This window comes from Ciconia boyciana, chromosome 4 (assembly GCF_034638445.1).
Source record: "Ciconia boyciana chromosome 4, ASM3463844v1, whole genome shotgun sequence".
Classification (NCBI taxonomy): Eukaryota; Metazoa; Chordata; class Aves; order Ciconiiformes; family Ciconiidae; genus Ciconia; species Ciconia boyciana.
In genome coordinates, this window is record NC_132937.1 from 70,727,186 (window position 1) to 70,748,154 (window position 20,969).

Here is a 20,969-nt window from a genome sequence, read left to right on the forward strand (position 1 = left end):
ATGAAAGATTTCAAGCAAACGAGTGACAGGGGCAGGGCCAGGAGAAGTACTGCTGTTTAAACTTGGTCAAGAAAACAGCTTGTCACCATGGGCAGTAAAGCTGAAATTTATCTAACCCAAAGCAGTTTCACCCATGCCTTGGCTGCCCTCAGAAATTGAGAATGTAACACGTAAGCTGCTGAACAGCTTAATTATTTCTGCCTCCCTGTTTATCCTTTCCCTTTCGGCCACAACCATATTACTGAAGCCCTGCTGGATGCTGTTGAGGGTATAAATTTTTTAATTGGATACTGAAATACTTGCATCAGACAAGGCAGTTCACAGAGACGGAAGAATAACTGGGGGCAACTGTAGCAAACACTTCTGTTTGCCTAGATGGCAGATGGCAGACCTTGTTAGTAAGCTGCCGTGCTGATTTTTACCTTCCAGGTTGAAGCTTGTGGTCATTTTCACAGGTGAGAGGGGAAAAAAAAGTTAGATGCCTGTAGAAGAGGTGTTTCATTTATGATATTCAAATGCTAATAAAGCTGCCACATTAAAAACAATTCCTCCTCATTTCTCTCCTTTGCTCATCCCTCAGTCTGGTTTTGTCTGGGATATTTGTGATTCCTCAGGTACTCATGTGCTGTCGCCTTTACTGCGTGATGCCTCGTCTGGCTCCTCTCCTCTCTCGTCTGTTGCCCATCCTCCTGCCCTGGATGCATCACTCAGAGCAGAAGCAGGTCCAGGCCTCCGGGACCCTCATCGCATCGTGGGAGGGCTCGGGGCCACACATCTCCCGGCAGACCCCTGCTCGCGGGGCTGCTCCTTGGTGCCGTGGGAGCGGGGAGGAGGCACCACACGCAGCCACGCGCCCCTGTGCCGCCTGGCCGCCTTCCTCAGCGAAACCCCAGCCTTCTGCCTTCCAGCAAAAGAAAATGTTTTTTAAAAACTAAATTTGGCTGGGTTGGACAAGACGTCTTCTCAGCCTCGTTGACATAAAGGGTGCTTGTTGTATATGGAAACATACCGTCCTCTGGAACCGGCCGTTGAAACAGTGGTCTCTATTGAGCAGCCTTCTCTTTAGGCTTGGGCACGCTACAGAGTACTGATTTTTATGAATTTGCAGCTAATACATTTAAATACCAAAAAGAAAAAAAAAGTCCTGACAAAGTGACTTGGACGTTAAAAGTGCTTCCTTGGGGAAAAAAGGGGGGGATGCTACAAAATAGTTGCTTAAGTAAACGTGAAAGCCACGTACCCCATAATTCCTGTTATATGAGAAAATAAATCCAAGACAGTTGTTAGGAAGAAAATAGCTTCTTAAGACTCATAAACAGTCTTTTCTCTGATGCTTCTAGGAGGAGAAAGCTTTCACCCCTCCTGTGTAACAGAGGGTTTAATCTCATCCTTCACAAAAAAGCCCTGTACAAATAGTCCCTGGGTTGCTATGCAAATCTGGTCTTTTCCAACAACTGCTGGAAGAAGCTTGTCTTTGAATTCCTGGTGAAACAAATAGCTTTTTGGAGAGCCTGTCACTTGCTGTTTTGTGTACAGTGAGGTGTCTATGAGGCAACTGAGCTCATTTAACAACTTGCTTCTGCCAAAAGAGATGGTCCCAGCCGCACGCTGCTGTGGATTGTGTCATGCTAGTTCTTGTGCTCATCTGTTTTCTTAGCAAGCTCAAGCCAGCAAAAACTGTAACAAAAAAACCCAAAACAGTGCCAGAAAAACAATTCTAAAAAAAAAAGGTTTACTTTCTCCTGGCAACGTGTGCTGAATCACCTCTGCAAGGGGTCAAACAGTGCCAGAGCTGACACATGAAAGAAAACGAAATGCATACTTTAATCCATGCAACATATCCATTCCTGAACCTGAATCATGGAAATTATTGCATTTGCTGTAGAATTTCTTTAACTTGTTTCAGGAGCAAAGGAAGCACACAATGGCTGCTTTTTTTTGCACAAGCAAAGCCTTTTCATGGTCCTGTGGTGCTGATTTCAAAAGCCTTTAGAAAATGACCCCAGTAACTTTCTGTAAAATGAGTATCACTAACTAGGTTGTCCTTTGCTCTTCTGCCTTGCTTGCTTTCTCTGTGTCACTTCATGTCATGCATGTCCAGCTCTGCTGCATCCTCCTTGCATTGCATGGATGTGGCACCTTCCTGATCCTCACACTAAAAACTCCTGACCTCCTTTGCAGTCTAAAAACTGCCCTTAGACCACAGTCACTCACATGTTGCATTGTTCTCATGCTAGCCCAGATTGCTGGCTGTAGTCTTTCCCAGTGCTTCAACTGCATTGCTTCCCATTTCGATGCACCACCCTTTGTCATGTTTTCATCTCTTGCTCTTTCCATCTCCAGGCAATCCTGAAAGTCTGGGCTCCCTGGTCTGGGTATCTTCCTCTGCAGCTCTGCTTTCCTGAAAAGGTGCAAAACTGCATTTTCTGAGGGTTGAAGGACTGCCTGATTTTCACATTTGTGTTGCTTAATTACAGTGGACAGAGCCTGTGAGGATAGGTACGTCAGATGTGCATTTAAGAGTATGTCCTACAATATCTACCAGGGACACATGCAAGGCTGGAATCCAGAAAGCTCAGACGTATAGTGCCCCCACACACTTAAGTAAAGTTCCATCACCTTGTCGTGCGTACTTGACTCTATCAGCTTTTTTGGGCATGTTTCTAGTGCCCCACTGCATTTTCTGACACACTGAAGACCCGCAGGAGTTTTTAAATAGTAGTGTGTTATCAGTACATTTTCTCTTAGATATCCGTGATATTTGGTGTTGCTGGTTGGCAATGACGCAAAGAGAAGGTTAACTTTTTAAATTTAAGTCTCCAGAGGTACTGTATTAAAAGGTACTTTTCCAGTTGAGTTTGTGCACTCTAAGAAGTGATTACCTCTCCGGCATCTGCATGTTGACCGGCCATGCTGAGTGCTCCTCTTTCACTCCAACGCGGAGTAAACCAGGTGATTCTGAACTACTGCTTGGATGCTCTGAGGAGCAGCAAGCTCTTACAGTGCTGTCAGCAGAGTACATCTGACCGTGCAGATGGAAGAATCGGTGCTGGTGAAGGAGGACAGGTTGCAGTGTGCTCTGTGTCGCGGCTGCGTGAGGTGGAGCCGTCTTGCTGTCTCTCCCTTTGAGTTTCTGAGTCCTGCTTCCTGGGGCTGGGCAAAGCCGGGGCATGCTTCGGAGCCGTCAGGTCTGGTGTGATGAATGTCTGGGTTTCCAGTCCCAGGGAAAGGAAACCTAAAGGGGCATGAGGCATTACGCTAAGTCCCTTGCTCCACGGGAGGAAATTGGATGTCTTGTGACCTGCACTTGAAAGCTGGATAGTTCAAGTTATCATAACCTACAGCTGCAGGGGGGAGATTACCACATCCTTGACTTGGTAAACAACAGAGTTGTTTGAAGGCCAAGGGTTTAGTACAAATAATTGTTAAAACATGGGCTGTTTGTTTATTGTTTTTTAAAGGTGCAGAATTAAGTGCTTAGAAGTTAGGAAATGCCAGGGTTAAGGCAGTAATTACCTCCCTGTCTGTGGGCTGTCGGCCGAAGCTGAGAGCCGCGCTGACGTGAGCACACAAATATTTGGGGGCCTGGTGATGCTGGCAGCCCCTCGGCGGTGTCTGGCCACTGCAGATGCTCTGAGCACCCATGGCACAGGCTGAGCTCGGCTGAAGCTGGCAGGGCTCCGAAACACCTTCCCAGAGGCGGTCGGGCCCTTCCCTTCCGTCGGGCAGACGGAAACCGATGCATCCAGGTCAGTGGGCACAACAGGAGAGGCTCAGCCAGCTGACTTGGCCGGCTGTAGGTGCGTGTGGTGGGGCACAGCTGCGTTTTTGCTTGTTATCACCGAGGGTTCCTCTCCTCGGCCTCAGCCCCACCACCTGGTGAGACAGGCAGCACACCAACACAAGCCCTGTGTCGTCCTGCACCCTTGATTCATCTCTGAAGCTTTCTGAAGGAAAAGATGCATCTTATCCTGCTGCTGGAGATGGCTTGATAATGAACATGGAGAAAGCGTTTAATTAAACTTAGGTGGGTAGGCGCAGTTCTGGCCTGGTATCGCACTGAAAAAGCGTAACACAGGGTACAGCAAGTATTCTTCCTGTTCGCAGTTCACCGCTTTAACAAGTGCCTTCTGCTGTAGACCCCCACGTTGTTTATTTACCTCTGTCCAGCTTCCTGAGGAAGGGAATCTCATTCACTGTGCGAGCTTGCTGAAAAGTTACCATGCAATGTCCAGCTGTGCCTTTAGCAGCAAATACTAGGAGCCTGAGAGACGCATATGTCCCTCTGTGCCTTATTCTTGTTTTAGCTGGGTGCATAACTCGATATCCAGCTCCTGGGGTGCTTTGAGGAGTGCTTAGCAAGCTTTCTCTCAGCCTGGCTAATTGCTCCCGAACCCTGAAATGCAGTAAAGGACGTCCTTTTCTGTGCATGTGCCTAGCTTCTTCAGCGGCTGCTGCAAAGACCCAGGGTTTCTGAGATCTGTAAGTAGTAGTGTGGAGTTTTTTAAGCCATTATTGCTTTCTCAGAGTCTGGCAATATATTTTTTATCTGAAGAGATGTTTCTATTTGAAGGACTTCTTGAGCATTTTAAAAAGATTATTTAAAAACATGATATTTTAAATATGTAACATTAAGTACAAGCGGATTCAGAGAGGCTGTAAAGTCTTTGTACATGCTGCAAGTGTCAAAGCAGCTGTGGGCTGTCACTGCTCCAGAAGTTTGCTCTTTCAGCTGAAGGCTGAAAGGGAGCTTTTAAAGTAATTCTTGCTGTCACTGTGTGTATCTACACTTAGAAAATCACCTGTTAGCCGCTTCCTTCCTAAATCACAGGAGGGATAAAATAGACAATTTCGGATTACTTTTGGATCTGTCTTGTGAATTTTGGGTTTAGGACTTTTCCAAACATAAGTTTTAAACCAAAACTTGAGATTCTCGCAGCCACGTCACTCGAGGGGGTGGGTCTTTGAAGAAGAAAAGTGCATTAAACATAGTAAGACTCACCCGCACTTTTACATCAGGATAAGGAGCCCAGATACTCCCTTTGTATTCCCTCCTGTTCCCGCTCATGCTAGCAGCTGTCTCGCTCTACGCTTTTGCTTTCCAGGGTAATGACTCCTGGGACCGAGCTATCTCACTGACCATCTGTGGCCCATACAGCAATTTGTAGTGGATAATCCCTCGCACTAAACCTTCCCAGCACGTGCTGCATGTTAGTTTTGGACATTGTCCTGTTCTGAGCTCACTGTAGGCCTGTGAGCTGCTGCGGCAAGGTGCCATCCTTCCTGCAGCTGGGCAAGAGGTGCGGAGCTCCCTGGAGGACTCTTAGTTCAGTGCGGTTGGAGTTACGCAAGTGCTCCCAAACCCTGTTTACCACTGGGAAATAGTTAAAATCTGCAGGGAAAAAAAATACGCAGCTGAGTCACACCATTGGTTTCCATCAGGAACAGGGTTAGAAGGTTTGCAGTTGTAAAAAAACCACACACACGCTCAAACAGACACACAGTGACCCGGGTATTTTACATGCTGTTTTGGTCATTGCTTTCTTAATGGACAGGATTTATGTTCTTAACCTAGCAGCTTTTCTCACTCTCTGTTTTTCAAGCCGTGACAACTTGGGCATCACGTCACTATCTGACTCCAGGTGCTGGGACTTGGCTAGCGGAGAGATTCGTGACGCATTTACCTAGTGTGGGCATGGCTGTCCTGTGGCAGACTGAAGGTTCACCTAACACAGCCTCTGGTTACCCCAAAACCCCAGAATTTAGGGAACTATACAAGCGCAGCGGCGAGCAGTACTTCTCTGATAACCTCCTCCAGCGTGCAGCAAGCTGTGGGTGCGGGATTTCCTGAGTGACACACGGCCCCTGGGTGCTTGCAGGGGGATGATTCTCTTCCCTGAACCGGTCAGTTTAATTTCTGGGTAACTCTGAGCTGCCGGCTGCCGCACCACTGCCTGGCTGTTCAAGCACGGTGAGTGCAAGGCGCACACTGCCTGTGCACGCTTCTGGGTCTGTGTCAACCCTCCCGCTGACAGCAGCAGGCACCCTCTCCAGTCGTCTCTTTTTGGGGTGAGGGATCTCTGCCAACACGGTCTCTTTTCCTGCATAGGCTCTGCTGTATCTCTGGTGCCCTCCACCTTCCCTGCGTGTTTGCTAAGGCAGCAGAGGCATTTAACCAGGGCTTATTTTCTAGGCAACTCTACCCTACCTCTTCCCTCTGCTTCCCTCCCCACTTTCACTCAGCTTCCCCATTTTCACCAACATGTTGTTTTTACATAATGCCAGTGTAACTTTGCAGGGAAGAGGGCCTGGCTCTGCTTCCCTAGGCAAGCAAACTGCCCAAAGCCTGGAGTGGCTGCAAGCTGCAGAAAACTCTGCGCACAGTCCGGCGCGGACGTTTGCAGTCCAGTTACAAAAGCACGGTGCTTGCATTATCTAATCCCCCGGCTCTGGCTAACGAAAGACCTCCACCGGCCAGGCAGGACCGATTGCAGCACGGAGAATGACATCATTTGGAAAAAGGGCTGCTGCGCAAGGCTGCCAGTGATTGTGCAGCATCCCTCCCCTCTCACAGGGGGAGGCCGCTCCGTCTCGGCGTGCGCAGGCACTGCTTTATAAATTGGAATAGTTTTAGTTACCACAGGAGTTGTAACTCGAGGGAGTGCAGGATGAGGAGACATGTGTGACTCTCCTCTCTGGCAGGCTGCAATAATGATATAATGCCATAAATCCTGCGATTTGTTTGTTAAGCTCTGTCACCTAGAGATTCATTTCCTTTTAATGCGCGCATTGTTTTTACTTGCCCTAATTTGCCTTTTACAAACAATGGCAAGAAATGCCGGTACCAAGAAAGCATAACTGGTGTGATGCTGCATGCAGGCTCACCCATGTGCTGCTTGTGATGAGCGCAAGAAGCTGCAGAGAAATAAAATGCAAGATGACTGGGCTGCTTTGTGAAACCTTCCAGCTCAGTAATGCCAAAACGCCGTCAGGCGCCCCGCGCTCTGAAACCAGCACACGACTCTCAGCATCGCCATTCTGCCTGTTTCTTCCCCTATGGACGCGGTTATAATAAACAGCAGCTAAGCACAGACGTCTCCCTGGCATACCGTCAGGCAGCCTTGCTGGAGGAAATTTTTTTTTCCCCCCTGCAAGCTGCCAAGGTGGACTCCGTAGCTCCTGCGATAGACTGAATGAGACTGCAGTTCCCCCATCAGTTTCATAATACTCAGAAAGCATCCATTTACATCATTGTATGCAGTGCAGGGCAGCAGCTGCCAGGAAATTTGAAACTATTTTGATTCCAGTTGACTAGAACAGCAGCAATTGAATTAGCTGGTATCGCTATAGATAAACTGATGATCTGTGCATTTTATTTCTTTGACCAATGGGTAACTGCTGGAGCTACAGTAACCTCTGTGAGTAAGGAGACTGTTCAAGCAAATATATCTAATTTCTCGAGCTAGCTTATATATATATTATATATATACTGTATAGAGAGAGACACTCACACCATTCTTTTGTAAAATGTACCTGTAAACAAAATGTCTGTCTATGCTTGTAACTTGTGTTTTGCTTCCTAGAATTTCCTGTTATTATGCTGTAGACAAGCTTGCTTGACATGGAATGGTTATTTACCTATGAAATATCATATCTATGCCTGATGTAAGTCATTAATTCTTTCAACATCTAGTCATCAGAAAGGCTGCCAACTGCTGTTAGGTTATATTTGCCCGGTCTCAGTTTTCTAGCCACTCACCCCCTTTCTCTTTTAGCTTTTTCTCTCTCCGTTTAATTTTTTTTTTTCTTTTTCTTTTTTGCTTTGTTGAAAGAAGCCACCTTCAATGCAAAGTAGAAATTGGTGTTACCTGAGAGTGTGTGTCCTTTCTTTGTTTGTTTGGTGATGGGTATTTTTTTTCCCTGCTCATCTTCAGTGCGGTCCTTAAATTTTGTTGTTGCCTTTCTAGCCTTGTTTGTAATGCAGTCATATTGGGGGATGGGGTTGGACAGGATATGCCAGTAGCTGCAGCAAGACATGATGCTGTGGTGGTGGATGGGAATAAGGGAGGAGTTTCCCTTAAAGAGCTCAAGCTCCTCTAAGCTCTGGTACCTGAAATAGCTCTCTGAGCAAAGGGAAAGGCTTTGCACCTTTTAGGAGCAGGGGACGATTGGTGGTGGTTTACTGCAAGGAGTGGAGACCTCGGCAGTCATGTGCATGGTGGTACCTAACTTAATGGGGACAGACTGCTGCTTTGGTGCCATATGTGAATTTGTTTTAATCAGGCAGTGCATTAGGCAATGTTCCTGCAGGGTGCCATGAGGGCGAGAATCCTGCTGACTTGTGCTCGCATACAGCAGCAGCAGCAGTCCTTCCAGAGCAGGGCTGCTAGCGCCTCACTGTAGAAAAGGCCTTAAATTTCTACTGTGAAAGTGCTCCTCTCTTGCCCAGGTGAAACACAGCTTGTAAGCGCGGCAGAGAGGAGTACCTGTGTGCACGCTCTGTCCTCCTGCACATCTCTCTGTGCCCATATATGCGTGTATGTGCTCTGTATGTGTACCTCTTCTGGAGTCTGCTGGGCTTGCCAGAGTGTGAAGTTTGCTTGGGGTGAAGTTCAGGAGCAGAAGTACATCAGAAACTTGCTTGGGATTGCTTACCACCGTCAGCAGTGGCCGTTGGTGGCAGATGGGGACGCGCAGCAGTGCATTTAGCATTCACCGCCAGAAATAAGGCCGCCTCTGTTTCCCTCGTGTCGGTTCAGAAGCTAAGATAGCAATTAGCAGAGACGAGCCTGGCCCCTTGGCAGGGTCTGTGTGCGCTGCCTTGTCAGGGCTTGGCCTCCAGCGCACATTGGCTGCATCCCAGCCCCATGGGGGGCCACGGGGTGATGCTCCGGGCTTCCTTCCAGCGAGGCGGGGTGCGTGGGTTGGAGGGAGGCGCGGCGGGTCCCAGCTCCTGGGGCCCTATGCATTGCCTTCCTTCGGGATGCGGCCAGAGCGTACAGCCCAGGCAGCGGCATGGCCAAGCGCTGCCCCACGGTGCTGGGGGCATGAGGCGATCCCAACTGGGGCACCTTCCGCTTGCAGGTCTGCAAGCTGAGAGTTGCTGTAGGTGGAACTGTGTCCACCGAGAAAGGTTTACGTTAGCATCTGTAGTGACGGGCTCCCTATCAGCAGCTCTTCTCTCTTAAAAATCCCCAACTCTAGACACGTGCTGAGAGAGCAGCAAGCACTAATGCTGCTGCATTAGAGCAGACCGGGGCTGTGGGGTGGGGAGCTGGGGTCTTTTACTGGCTTGGGCTGGTCCTGGTGCAGGTGCAGAGATGATGCAGCCACACAGCATCGGTCTCATCCATGAGTCTGTCCTGGTGGAAGTGTGTCCCAATGGCAGCCTGGTGCCTGTGCCGTGAAGTGGGTGGGCTTGGGATGCACCCAAGCAGTGCGTGGCTGAATGGTGTGCAAAGGGGGCTGTTTGCCTGGGGCTTCAGGCACTTAGAAAAAGCACTGTGCCTGGAAACGCTCACGTGGGGAGAGGGACCTCACTCTCTTTTTCAGACTCTCCCAGTGCACCCACCACCTGTGTGTTGGAAACCCTGCCATGAAGGCAGGCTGGTGATGCAGAAGTGGGCAGGGTATCCATGCTCCTCACAGCTCCCTGGGACCTTGCAGCAGAGGAGAGGTCCCTGCTTTGTCCAGTTGCTGTCCTCAACAGCAACCAAGTCATCTAGGTGAAACCTGACCCACTGAAGTTTTATTATGGAGTGATTAAATCAACAGCATGGAGATATCTGGAGAACCTACTGGGGAAGAGACTGTGGTTTGGCATGGTCTGAGTCTGTCGCTTTGATCCTGCACCACACACAACGTGCGGTATTTACCCTGTGGCTAGATATACTGGATAGTGAGCTGGCAGGTGTGAGCTGCTGCTCGTCTTTACAAACTACTGGCAGATAGATAGCCACATTAGTGTGGTGCTGAGCTTGCGTTAAATTATCCTCCCTTTCACCTTGAATTCAGCCTGTCATTAACCACAGCTACGTGGCTTCCTCCTCAGAAATGGCTTGTGGCCAGCCTGCTCAGGGTGGAGATGGGGATCGGTTTGCAACGCAGCACCTAGAGATGCACCTCGAGTGGGGCAAAGCATCCAAATGCAAGTTGGTGTCTCGTTTCAGACCTGTCACCCCTGACATTTTTCAGAGTAGGTGTTTGGATCTGGGCCCCCCCCCCCCTTGTTTGTTTTAAAGCACTTTTATACTTCAGGACAGTTTTTTCCAGAAGGGTGCAGTGACTGCAGCTGTTGCTGGTTTGTTGTGGTTTTTTGTTTTTTGGTTTTTTTTTCAAAAGCTCAGTTCCTCCTTAGGCTGCAATATAAGGTGGCCAAGTACCCGTCATTGTGTCCTCTGAGGACAGCTGGTTCTCTGTTACCCCACAACAATGGGAGCCACTGGGTGCTCGGCGCTTGGAAAATGGGACCATCCGTTTTCGCTTCTGCTTTGTTTACATCAGTTGGAAAAGCAGCACGAGGAGGGGAGGGGTAGCAAGCTTTTTGTGCAGCGGTGAATTTGCGGCAACAGAAAATGTGAACTGCTCGGTATGCGTACATCACTGCGACATGACCTTCAGTTACCTGAGTTGTTAAAGGAAGAGAGTAGTGCTGGCAGAATGCTGAATTGCGCGTTAATTGCTTTATAATTTAGCTAATTGGTTTTGTCAAGGCTGTGGAATATATGGGGTGTGGCTGATTATCTTCCCAGTGTTTCATCTTTACAAGTGAAAATGACCTGAAAACATATTTTTTAAATAAAACCAACATGTATGGCGCATGCTGTGGATGAATGTCAGACCTCTGAATATCTGCTTTCTTCAGCCTTTGCGCCTGGCCTGTGGCCTCAGACTGTTCATGGGCCACTGGGACCCTTTCTGAAGTGTAGCAGACATTTCTGGCATTCCTTCCTCGGCAGTGCACACTCCCAACGTAGGGCTGCCCAAAAACTCGTATGTAAAAGGACCAGCTCCGGATAGCTGCAGTGTGAGAGCATGCAGAAGTGAGTTAAATGGAACGGTATTTTCCCTGCAGGGGAGAGTGTAGTTACTCTGTTAGGAGAGGGTTGGGAAGGAAGGTCAGGCTTTTTGCTTATGCAGACGGTAGGTAAACCCACGTTCTCTTTTTTTCTTTGCAGGTAGTGGCCATAGAAGCAGCACTTTGATCCCTCATACCATCATCAATGAATTTCCAGAGTATGGCACCGTAGAGCCAAGTGGAGATGCACCGAGGGCTGCGTTGCCACACCAGGCAGAGCCTGTGACACGCAGTCCAGAAAGACGGGACGGTCACTACCAAGTCCCTGGCAGGCTCCTTCCTCAGCATGTGGCTCCTGCAGACAATTCGAGACCTGACGCCGGGGCAGCGCAGCTGCGCGCCCTCGAAGAAGGTTTGCAACCTGCGGGTAACCTGCCAGAGATTATGAAAATCTCTCAACGGCTGGAAGCAACAAAGGTGCAAGAGAGAGCAAATACTTCTGTTGATTCAGAGACGCAAATGGAAAAAAAGAGCGTTACTGGCAGCCAAAATGTGCAGGCAGCCAGAGAACCAGTTCCAGCAGGCCAAGAAAAACCCTCAGACATGCCTCTTCCATCTGAACGAACAGCTGAGGAAAAAATGCATTTGATCGTAGAGAAAGATCTGGCTGCAATATGGACTGGAGAAAAGCAGTCCGAGTCCTTGCAAGCCATCAGTAATAAAGCCGAGGAGGTCCACGCCGCACAGGAGACAAGCTGTCATAGACCATCTGCGACAAACCTGGAAGCAGCCAGCAGAGTGGAGGGGTGGGCGCATTTTGAGGAGTTTTCAGCGTACAGTCAAGGCAAAATGCAAATGGGTCCTGAGAGGAGGCTCTCTAAAGAGGCAGCTGTGAGCAAACATGTAGAATTTCAAGGGGTGGAGATTTTATGGCTGCAAAAAGCCGAGGAGCAGAGAAGAAAGAAGCACTCGCTGCTGGAGACTGTGTCCGTGGAGAGGAAGGCGTTCCCCAAAACGTCCAGCCACCCTGCACCACCGATGGTGTCCCCAGGCTTGGTCTCCTCGCCGGACAGCACTTGGAGCGAGGTCTGTGAGGACCCGAGGCTGGGACCTGCTGCCTCTGGAGCCACTCCTCTGGTGCTGCTTGGTGAAAGCGAGGAGGATGAAGTTTTTGTGAAGGACAAGAAGAACCACAGCGAGGAGGAGACGGCTGTGCTAGCGAGAGGCCAGGGCAGGTGAGATGGCGGGGGTGCAGAGGGCAGGCGGCGTTTCTCTCGTCCCAAGCACGGGGCTTGCGCCTACGCCTTTAGGAGCTAATGACAAACAACGAATGTTTGTCTGCTGCCTGCGGCGTGGTGGCAATGGTAGCAGTTCACGCCTGGTGGTGGCTAGTGCATGAAGCTGGGACTGAACCCCATCCACACCACCTTGCTGAAGTTTGAAGTCCGTCTCAGGTTTGGAAATGTAAAGGTGTCTCTTGCTGTTTGCAGAGTAATGGCTGTGTGATGAAGCATCTGTGGCAGGTGTAGTTGGGATCCAGACCTGGCATGTAATTAAATATAGGCAGCGTGCAGGCCTGGCCGTATGCGCCTGGCCAGATTTTCTGGTTTCAGGCAGAGTTCGTGCAAGAACAGTGCGAGCACCTCCGAGAGGTCGGATAATTAAGACGTTTTACCCAGGGCCTTGTATGTTATAAGAGGGTAAATGCTGTGATGTGCTTTCTATATTATCTGTCTATCTGTGTTTATATAATTTTAGCTCTTTATATTGCAAAAATTGTGCGCTGCTTTTTACAAGCACATCCCGATTTGCTCACTTTTCTTTCCTGATGCGTATCTTGTAACAAAGCAGAGGGTCCCACCGGTGCGCTCTGAGCAAACCGTGCCTGCTCTGACCTGGCAGGGCGTTTGCTGCTGAAACAACAGGATCTCAGCAAGGGCGGCTCTCCTGCCTCTGCACCTCGGGATCCATGTGGTTTTGCTTTGGCTAGCATGTGGGGTGGCTTGGGCAGGCAGCCCTGACGCCTGGCACGTGCCGTGAGAAGCCTCACAGTATTTGGTGCAGCAGGGAAGAAAACTCTCTGCAGGGGGATGCTACACCTTCCCCTGTGCATCTGCAAGCAGGCCCAGTCTTCCCCCTTGAAATCTGGTTCTCCCAGCTCTGGGTTTTGAATTGCATTTGATTCCTTTTGTGTTTTGGAGGGGTTTCCTCCATCCTTTCGCCGAAGACCCCAGCCCTAGGACTGCACAGCCAGCAAACTGTCCTCTGGGGACAGAGGCCCCATCTAGGTGCACAGCTCTGACCTGTGCAGCCTCTGGCATGGCAGCGGTGCTGGCGGAGACCTTATGCATTTGTGAGCGTGCTTCTCCTTTGCATATAAGCAGCTGATGTTATCTGTTAGGCAATATTAGGCTTTGCCCCTGCACCCATCTTTTACCCAGGAGATTGTTTATTTTTATGTCCCTGGAGAGGGAGATGGTACCAGTCATGAACAGAGGTGGTGCAAGGAGAAACTAGCATTTTACCCGCAGTGTCCTCTCCTGCACGAAGCCACATGGACCCTTCTGTTCACAAAGATGGAAGGCGAGGAGGTTCACCCAGAGGTCTAAGCCTTCCCCCTGAGCTGAAACGAGCTGTTTCTGATTAATTTCCAGGATGATGGAGGAGGGGGAAGCATCCATGGGAGGATATGAAGATGTCCTTGGGCAGAGGCACTCCGATGTCTCCACTGATCTGTACAGCTCTCAGTTTGAAAACATCCTAGACAATGCATCTCTGTACTACAGTGCGGAGTCACTGGAGACGTTGTACTCGGAGCCCGATAGCTACTTCAGCTTTGAGATGCCACTCACTCCCATGATCCAGCAGCGCATGAAGGAGGGCGGCCAGTTTTTAGATCGGACGTCAGCCTCGGGGCAGCCAGATGTCCTGCAGCTTCCCCCTGACGGGGAGGTGAAGGGCTACAGCGAAGGCATTGCCAATGGCTTAAGGGATGTAAGCGAAACACTCTTCAGAGGAGATGTCACGGAAGTCCCTCGTTTGGAAAGGTAAAAGCAGTGGGTGAGCTTTCTGTGTGCCTACTGATTTTTCCCCAATGTCTGTTTACTTCAGCAGACTGCCGCAGAGCGTAGTTTTGCCTCTTTCAACACTGCACGTTTTCTACACAGAGTAATTTCCAGTGTAACAGAGTGAGCTGTATGAGAGAAGTGAGCTGTCCAAACCTGCCGTTCATTAGAAAAGTGCAAATTTACTTTACGAAGGTTTTGTAGGTGATAATTCTGTCGATAAAAGGCTCGCTGGTATTGTTGCATCCCTGGGACCTGTCCCTGGAGGAGTTAGTTACCAGTTACAGATGAACCTTGTTCAGCTCCAGTTATACCTGAATTTGTTAGCAGCAATTTTAGGAACAATAACCCTCTGTGCACATGGATGAGTTGTCCAAAAGCAGTTTGTGATTTGGGTGTTAAAGGTGTGTCTCTGGGCATAGCTTGTCCTCTCTTGAGGTCAGTGGGAGTTTTGCTGGTTACTTCAGCTGGGATGAGGTTTGCTCCCACCACATTCACAGGATTAGAGACTGTGAGCTGTTTTTTTCATTTGTGCACTAGTTACTGATTGAGAGAGCGTTGCAAAAATGTTAATAATTTCCGTTCAGGTAAAGGAAGAGATAAGAAAACCCATTAAGAGTCATGTGAGAAGCAAAAACTAGGCTAAGTGGTCAGAAAATACTGTGGAATTGTAGAAACTCACTCTTATGAGCAAATTTTCCTCATCGTGTGTTGTCAGAGAGGGTGGGGAGAGTGAAAGGCAGCGAAAAGGCAAAGTGGGGGGTTGAGCCAAAAGCAGTAATCTGCAGAGGGGTGAGGGACCTTGTGAGCAACAAAGATGCCTTGGGTCTTCATCTTCCAGGGACAGGACATCATCTAAGAGTCCTTAGACTATTCCCTTAGATGGGTCTAGTCTAGTCTGAGCTTTCCTGGCAGTCAGTGGTGGAAGGTTTTTTGTCTGTTTTATTCCTTTTGTGCTAGTGTGAAAGAAGTCCTTTGAGCAGAAGTAGTTTTGCTAACTTTATGGATTAAGGTACAGTTTGCCCTTAAAAGAACAGACAGAAGGATTTAGCAGCTTAGAATGTTTTTTCCATCAATCCTACTGGAAAACGGTGTTTAAATCTTGTACAACCCTGAGCTGCTTGGTGCCATAAGTGACTGCTAATCTGCTACAACCAGTGCGGAGCCAGAAACCGAGGTCAGTCCTGACACTTGTAGCTCATTATTTATACTGAAAAGGTAAAGGAAGAGATAAGAAAACCCATTAAGAGTCATGTGAGAAGCAAAAACTAGGCTAAGTGGTCAGAAAATACTGTGGAATTATAGAAACTCACTCTTATGAGCAATCTCTGCTGTAAGACTGGGCAGTGGAGGACGAGCGGCGCGTACAGACCCTGATTCTGTTACCCCGTAGTTGCAGCACCTAGTATCTAAAACTGTTGAGTAAGGCCCACATCTGCTCATCGAGACCGAAGTTATCACAAAGACAAGGTGTGCTTAGATAATGCTTAGAGACACATAGGTACCTGCCTAGTGTGGATTTCATTAGGAATTAAGTTAATTTTAGTTTAAATTTGCAGCCGCAGTGATAAACCAACAAAGTATTTTTAAATTCTTCTTTTTCCCCCTTAATAAAATAAGGAGAAAGAAGTGTCCCCAACAGAGGGTTTGTTAGGAAGCTCTGCTGTTGTAGTCTGCAGGGCTCGAGCCCCGAGGGCTTGCTCTGTTAAGGTAGGCGCTGATAAAGAGTGTAGCTGCAGCAGTACAGCCAGCCACGGGTATGCCCAACAGGGTGATCCTCCGGACGATAACCTTATTAACCACCCCCCACCATGATATTCTAATATCATGTTGTATTGCACCAGGGTGCAGGTGACTGACAGATCGTGTGTGCTATATTGTTGGAGCCAGTGATGAATCACGGTGTTACAGCGTGTGAGTGAGGAGCACTGCGTACATGCTGGAGGCTGCATGGGATTTATTCGCAGAGGGGTCAAGACAGTGTGCCGCTGTGATGCTCAGGTGAACCAGAAAGCCGCCTGAGCTGTGGGCACTTTTTCTAAGAGTTTGCATGCGTGGGTGTGTTGCCTGAAGCAATCCCACCCCTGTTTTTTCAACCGAAAGTCCACATGTATGATATGTGTCCGACAGCTGCTGCGGCACCTTTGTGCCTTCTGCTGTAAGTCCTTGTTCCCTGTGGTGCCGCAAGCCTGCGGTTGCGTTGGGGCTGTCGTCTCCCATGCGTCGCGCCTGCCTGGAGCTGCAGAGCATCAAGGGGCACCCGCGGAAGGGGTCCAGCTCTGCCGGAGAAGGAGGTGGGGAAGGCAAGCCCACCGCCCTGCCAGATGCAGGCAGCGCTCCGGGGCCCTGCATCGCGCCGCCGGCCGGAGCTCGCAGGCAGCAGCTTGCCTGCGATATATCGCGGGGCCACCGGAGGTCTCTCTGCCCTCTGCGGAGCTGCCGGCTCACCCTGAAGCCGGGGCTCCCGCAGCTGCCGCTGCCCACCCCGCGATGCGGAGTCAGCGGCGGGTGGGTGCGGGCAGGAGAGCGGGTGCAGGCAGGAGGGCAGCTGGGGGACCCCATCCTGTAGGAATGTCGGCAGGTGTGGGGTCTCAGCGTGTGAAGAGTGGCAGGGACAAAGCGAAGTGGGGGAATTCGGGATGCGAGGGGCTTGGGAGAAAAGCAACGCAACACGCAACACGGCAGTGCGGCACAGCAAGAAGCACAACCCCCCTTTTACCAGAAACCGTGCCAACCCAAGCGAACAAAAACTGAAACTAAAACCTCAGCAGCTTCCTGTGCTGTGGTGTTCTGGTGACATAAAAAACGTGTGGGAAAGCATGCGGGGAGAGAATACACTTCCAAGTACCATCACTAATTTATGGGGGAACAGGGTGTGAAATACTGGCAGTTTTTCACGGTCCGGTACAGAAGGGGAGGGCAGATGTGAGAGCAAAGAGTTAATGGTTTACACCTGGAAATTGAAAGCCCTGTGCCAATTAGGAAAGGAGGAGCAGGTGCTCCCCATGGCCATGCCCTCATGATAGCAGGTAGCTGAGCACCACAGCACCTTTTGCATCTCTCGAGGGATGCTGAGTGTAACTGACATGTGGACCCTAGATGGCGTGAGGTTTTAATGCGTAACGGCAATGAAACCTAGTCTTGTAATGAATAAGCGGGAGGGTAACATCCTTCTCTACTCTTAGGAAATCACTGGCTCTGGGAGGGGTCAGCTCTGGTATGTGAAGGCCAGTCACATGCCTTCAGAACTGAAAAAAAGGGAGGAAAAAAAAATTATTAGAGGCTTGCAGGCTGCAAGTTCCTATGGGCTCCTGGGTGTCTGGATGTTTCACCCCTGCTGTCCTCCGTATCAGCTGCTGGCCGTGGTTAAACGCAGTAAGTCCTGGCGAGAGCCGTGTGACGTGCCTGCTCTGACAGCCACCCGCTGCGCTTCCGTAGGGCAGGGGGACATCAGCTGGCCCCTGGGTTTTCCTGCAGGACAGGTTGGCTTGCTTTTGCAAGTAGTCCTTTCCTAGCACTACCCTTCTTAGCTGCCTTTTGTGTCTGGCCTGTGGAGGAGGGATGCTTGGGGAGAAGGGCATGCAGCTTGCCTTCCCTTGGGAATGGTTCTAGAGCCTGGTGTCTTTTGGGGGGTTTAATCTCTTTCCTAGGTATGTAATGATCATCCCTCTCGGGGAAAAACAAATTTCTGCAGCCGAAATAGCCTTATGTTTCCCCAGGTGGGGGTGGGAGAACTGGGGGAGGAGGGGGAGTGCGTGAGGTTTCAGAGCTGAGAGACAGCCTCGCCGTGTATCAGGGCACCATGGGGTCCCTGTGAAATGCGCTGAGCCACAGGTTGCCAGTGTAATTAAGTTTTGAAGTGGCAATAAAAATATTGCATTTGGGCTGTGTTTGGTCCCCTTGCCTCCCCGTTATCCCTGCAGAGGTGTGCAGTCTCTGCCCAGGTACTGCACTCCTCCCTTCTTGTGCCAGTGAGTTGTGTAGAGACGGAGCAAGGCTCAGCCGTGGTATATGGGAGTTGAGTCGTACTCGCAGAGGCAGTAGGGAAGACTGTTTGCAAGGTGCTACCCAGACGTCGAGCCTGAGTTTGCATTGCCTGAACTAGGTGTAATAATTTACATCAAATCGGAGTGGGAGGAAGGGGACGTATTTCCAAAGCAGTAAGATATACCTGAGGGAAAAGTGAGTTATCTTTGCTATGTATACATACATAGCAAAGCGACAGAGCATCAGTGTGCCTAAAAGTCAAGTATGAAGTTCTCTCAGTGATGATCCCCATGTTTCTTTTCTACTTTCAGACTTTAAAGACAGAATGTCTTTTAATCTTTCTTTTTTTCTGCATTCTTTATAGCAGACTTCCCATTCCCTCTTCCCTTGTATGCTACAGTCAGAATAAGAAATTAAACCAAAAACCTTCTGGCATTTCTTTTCTTGAGTTGTCTTGGAAGGTGTGGTCTCTGTTAGTACGACATCGCCCAAGATTTTTCTAAATCCAGAGAGAAAAGAAAAAAAATCTGTATTGCAGCTCTTAATCCTCAAAAATGCTAAATATTTGCCACCTGCCATAATCTTCAAAGAATTACTGGTGCTCAGCAAATTCTGCAAGTCCTGTTTTCTGGTTTTGTTTTGTTTTGTTTTTCCCCCTCCTAGAGATGCAAACATAAATTTAGTCACAAATGTATTGTTTTGTAATACAAGGGGGGGAGAAAAAAAACTCCCTAAAGCAATCTAGTGGTTCTTGGAATAAATGCACAAGAACGTCAACTGCAGTTCCCAATGGCTGCCAGGTTACTCTTAATGGTTTGGGCCTCTCGTAGTAGTTTCCACAGTTGTTTTCTTTCCTCTGTGTATGGATCATTTCCAGCAGTTTCTTAGTTGGCACTCTGCTTATTCCTTCTTTGAGACAATAAACTTTATTGACAGATAAACCCAGTTTTGATCCCTTTCTCCAGGTTGATTCTCTTAAGTCTCCTTCCTGTTTATCAGTATCCTGCATGCCAGTTATACTTCTGGTTTTCAATTCGCACTCTGGTATTTTTGTCCAAGGTATCTTGTATTTGATTTTCAGTGGAGATATGAGACTCAGTACGTATGTATCTAACACGTAACCTTTATTCATTGATTTTATTAATCTGTCCAACAGCAGTCTGGTAGACCTTTTTTCCCCTTGGAAAACTTACCTTGCGACCTGGTTGAATTTTTTCGTTTAACATGAAATCTGCTGAGATCCTTGTGTTCCGAAGTTGACGTTTTTTGGCCTTTGGACATGCCTCAGCTCATGACAGACTCTGGGACCTAGGAGAGCTAGGGCTGTCAGAAGGTGGTACTTCATATTTGCAGCCATCCATATGCCCAGGATAACAGTTATTCAGAGGAATGCCACTGGTTGTTGTCCTAGAAGAGTGAATGTGTCAAATACATCTGCAGCTAGTGAGCGAGCAAACGCGTGCTGGAGCCTGTTTACCTGCACATGGGCTGCTGCATCTGTCAGTTGTTGAGCCACTAGTAAGCACGATATGCTGGCATGGGTATGTTAAATCCAGGCAAAGATGAAGTGGCACAAATCCGCAGGGGTAAATTTCTGAAACCAGTGGCATTTGGCAGCTGAGGATTTGCCCCTTTATCGCACAGCTTAGTAACTTCAAAAATGTTAAGCCACACTGATCACCTTGGTATTCCCTGCAGGAAGGTGGCATCACTTTATCAAGGCTCTGGAAATACAGCATGGGGGTTTGCCTTTGCTCTGGCTAACGAGGTGCTTGCAACACCAGTTTAGTGAGAGTTTGTAAAACTGCTTCTAGTTCCTAAATAAACTGTTGTTTTAGGGAAAAAAGGGCTGCTGACTTTTCGCCTCTTCAGTTCCCAGCCTCCTCTGAAAATAAAACAAAACAAAAATCCAAGAGCTGACAGAGACAGAAAAGAAAACAGGAAAAAAAATGGAGCAGCTGATCAGTTCACTGCACAAAGCGCCTCAGTATAAAGCTGTCAGCAGCTCAGCTTCTAAGCTGGCATCTGTTGGCACATCTCCATTAAAGTCAAAGCCATTTAGGTCAGGAAGCCTTCATTCACCGAAACCGAGGCGTCTCTGCCAGCTCCAAGTCAGTCCCGAAGTGCAGCCTGCCGTCTCATCCATTAGCCAGGACTGGCTGCCAGTCAAGCCCCCCTCAACGTTAGTGCTGGTTAACTCTTTTCTTCCTCTGTCCGTCTGTCTGTTGGGATAGAGAGAGGCAGAGCCTGGTGCCTGGCAGGGCGGCGTAGAGGCATGTATAGCTTCGGATGTGATGCGGGAGCAGCGGTGGAGAAGAACAGGGCATGTACCGTGCAGACTCCTTGCTAGCACAGCTGGGTGAGCTGTGGGTTGGTTGGTGGTTGTTTTTCCTTTATTATGGAAGTCTGTCTTTTATTATTATTAACCATTCTTTTTGAGGGCAGGCGGTTCATTTCGCTGCATGTTTGCAACATAAAGCTCCTGTGCGATACTAGTGCCAGCGCTGAAACGCTCCATCCGCACATCTGCAGGGGAGCCTTAACCAAAAAGGCGTAAACACCCGTGTTTTTATGCATCTGTTTTGCTCTCTGCTGGGGAGGACCAGCTGGACGAGCTGCCCCATTAATATGCACTCCCTGGGCCAGTCTCCAAACAGTTAAACGGAGCCTGAGCAAGGGGGAAGTACTCTGCTGGCTTCCCAGTTTTGCTCCTGTCCCAGAGGACCCTGCAGGAGTTGCGTGGGGAAATGTCATGCTGGTGCTGAGCACAGGGATGGCTCTTGGCACCCGCAGCACGCTGAGGGTGGGTGGGCTCAGGGGAGAGAGCCCAAGGGCTCCCGAAACACTCAGGGGCTGAGTGTTTTCTGAGCAAGGTTACGGGTGTGCAGTGCATTCTTTGG

General features: G+C 49.1%; 1 protein-coding gene across 6 annotated transcripts in view; it reads left to right on the forward strand.

The window, feature by feature from the left end:
• LOC140650966 (PH and SEC7 domain-containing protein 3-like) overlaps positions 1-20,969 on the forward strand; it is a 115,964-nt gene that overhangs the window by 14,852 nt on the left and 80,143 nt on the right. For 5 of the 6 annotated variants that reach the window (XM_072859899.1, XM_072859902.1, XM_072859903.1 and 2 more), the window contains exons 3-4: positions 11,178-12,252; positions 13,672-14,064. In XM_072859899.1, the coding sequence (XP_072716000.1) occupies positions 11,178-12,252; positions 13,672-14,064 (1,468 nt within the window). Of the gene's footprint in view, positions 1-11,177; positions 12,253-13,671; positions 14,065-17,372; positions 17,458-20,969 lie in introns of those variants that run through there. The other variant, XM_072859905.1, reaches the window with a different exon arrangement.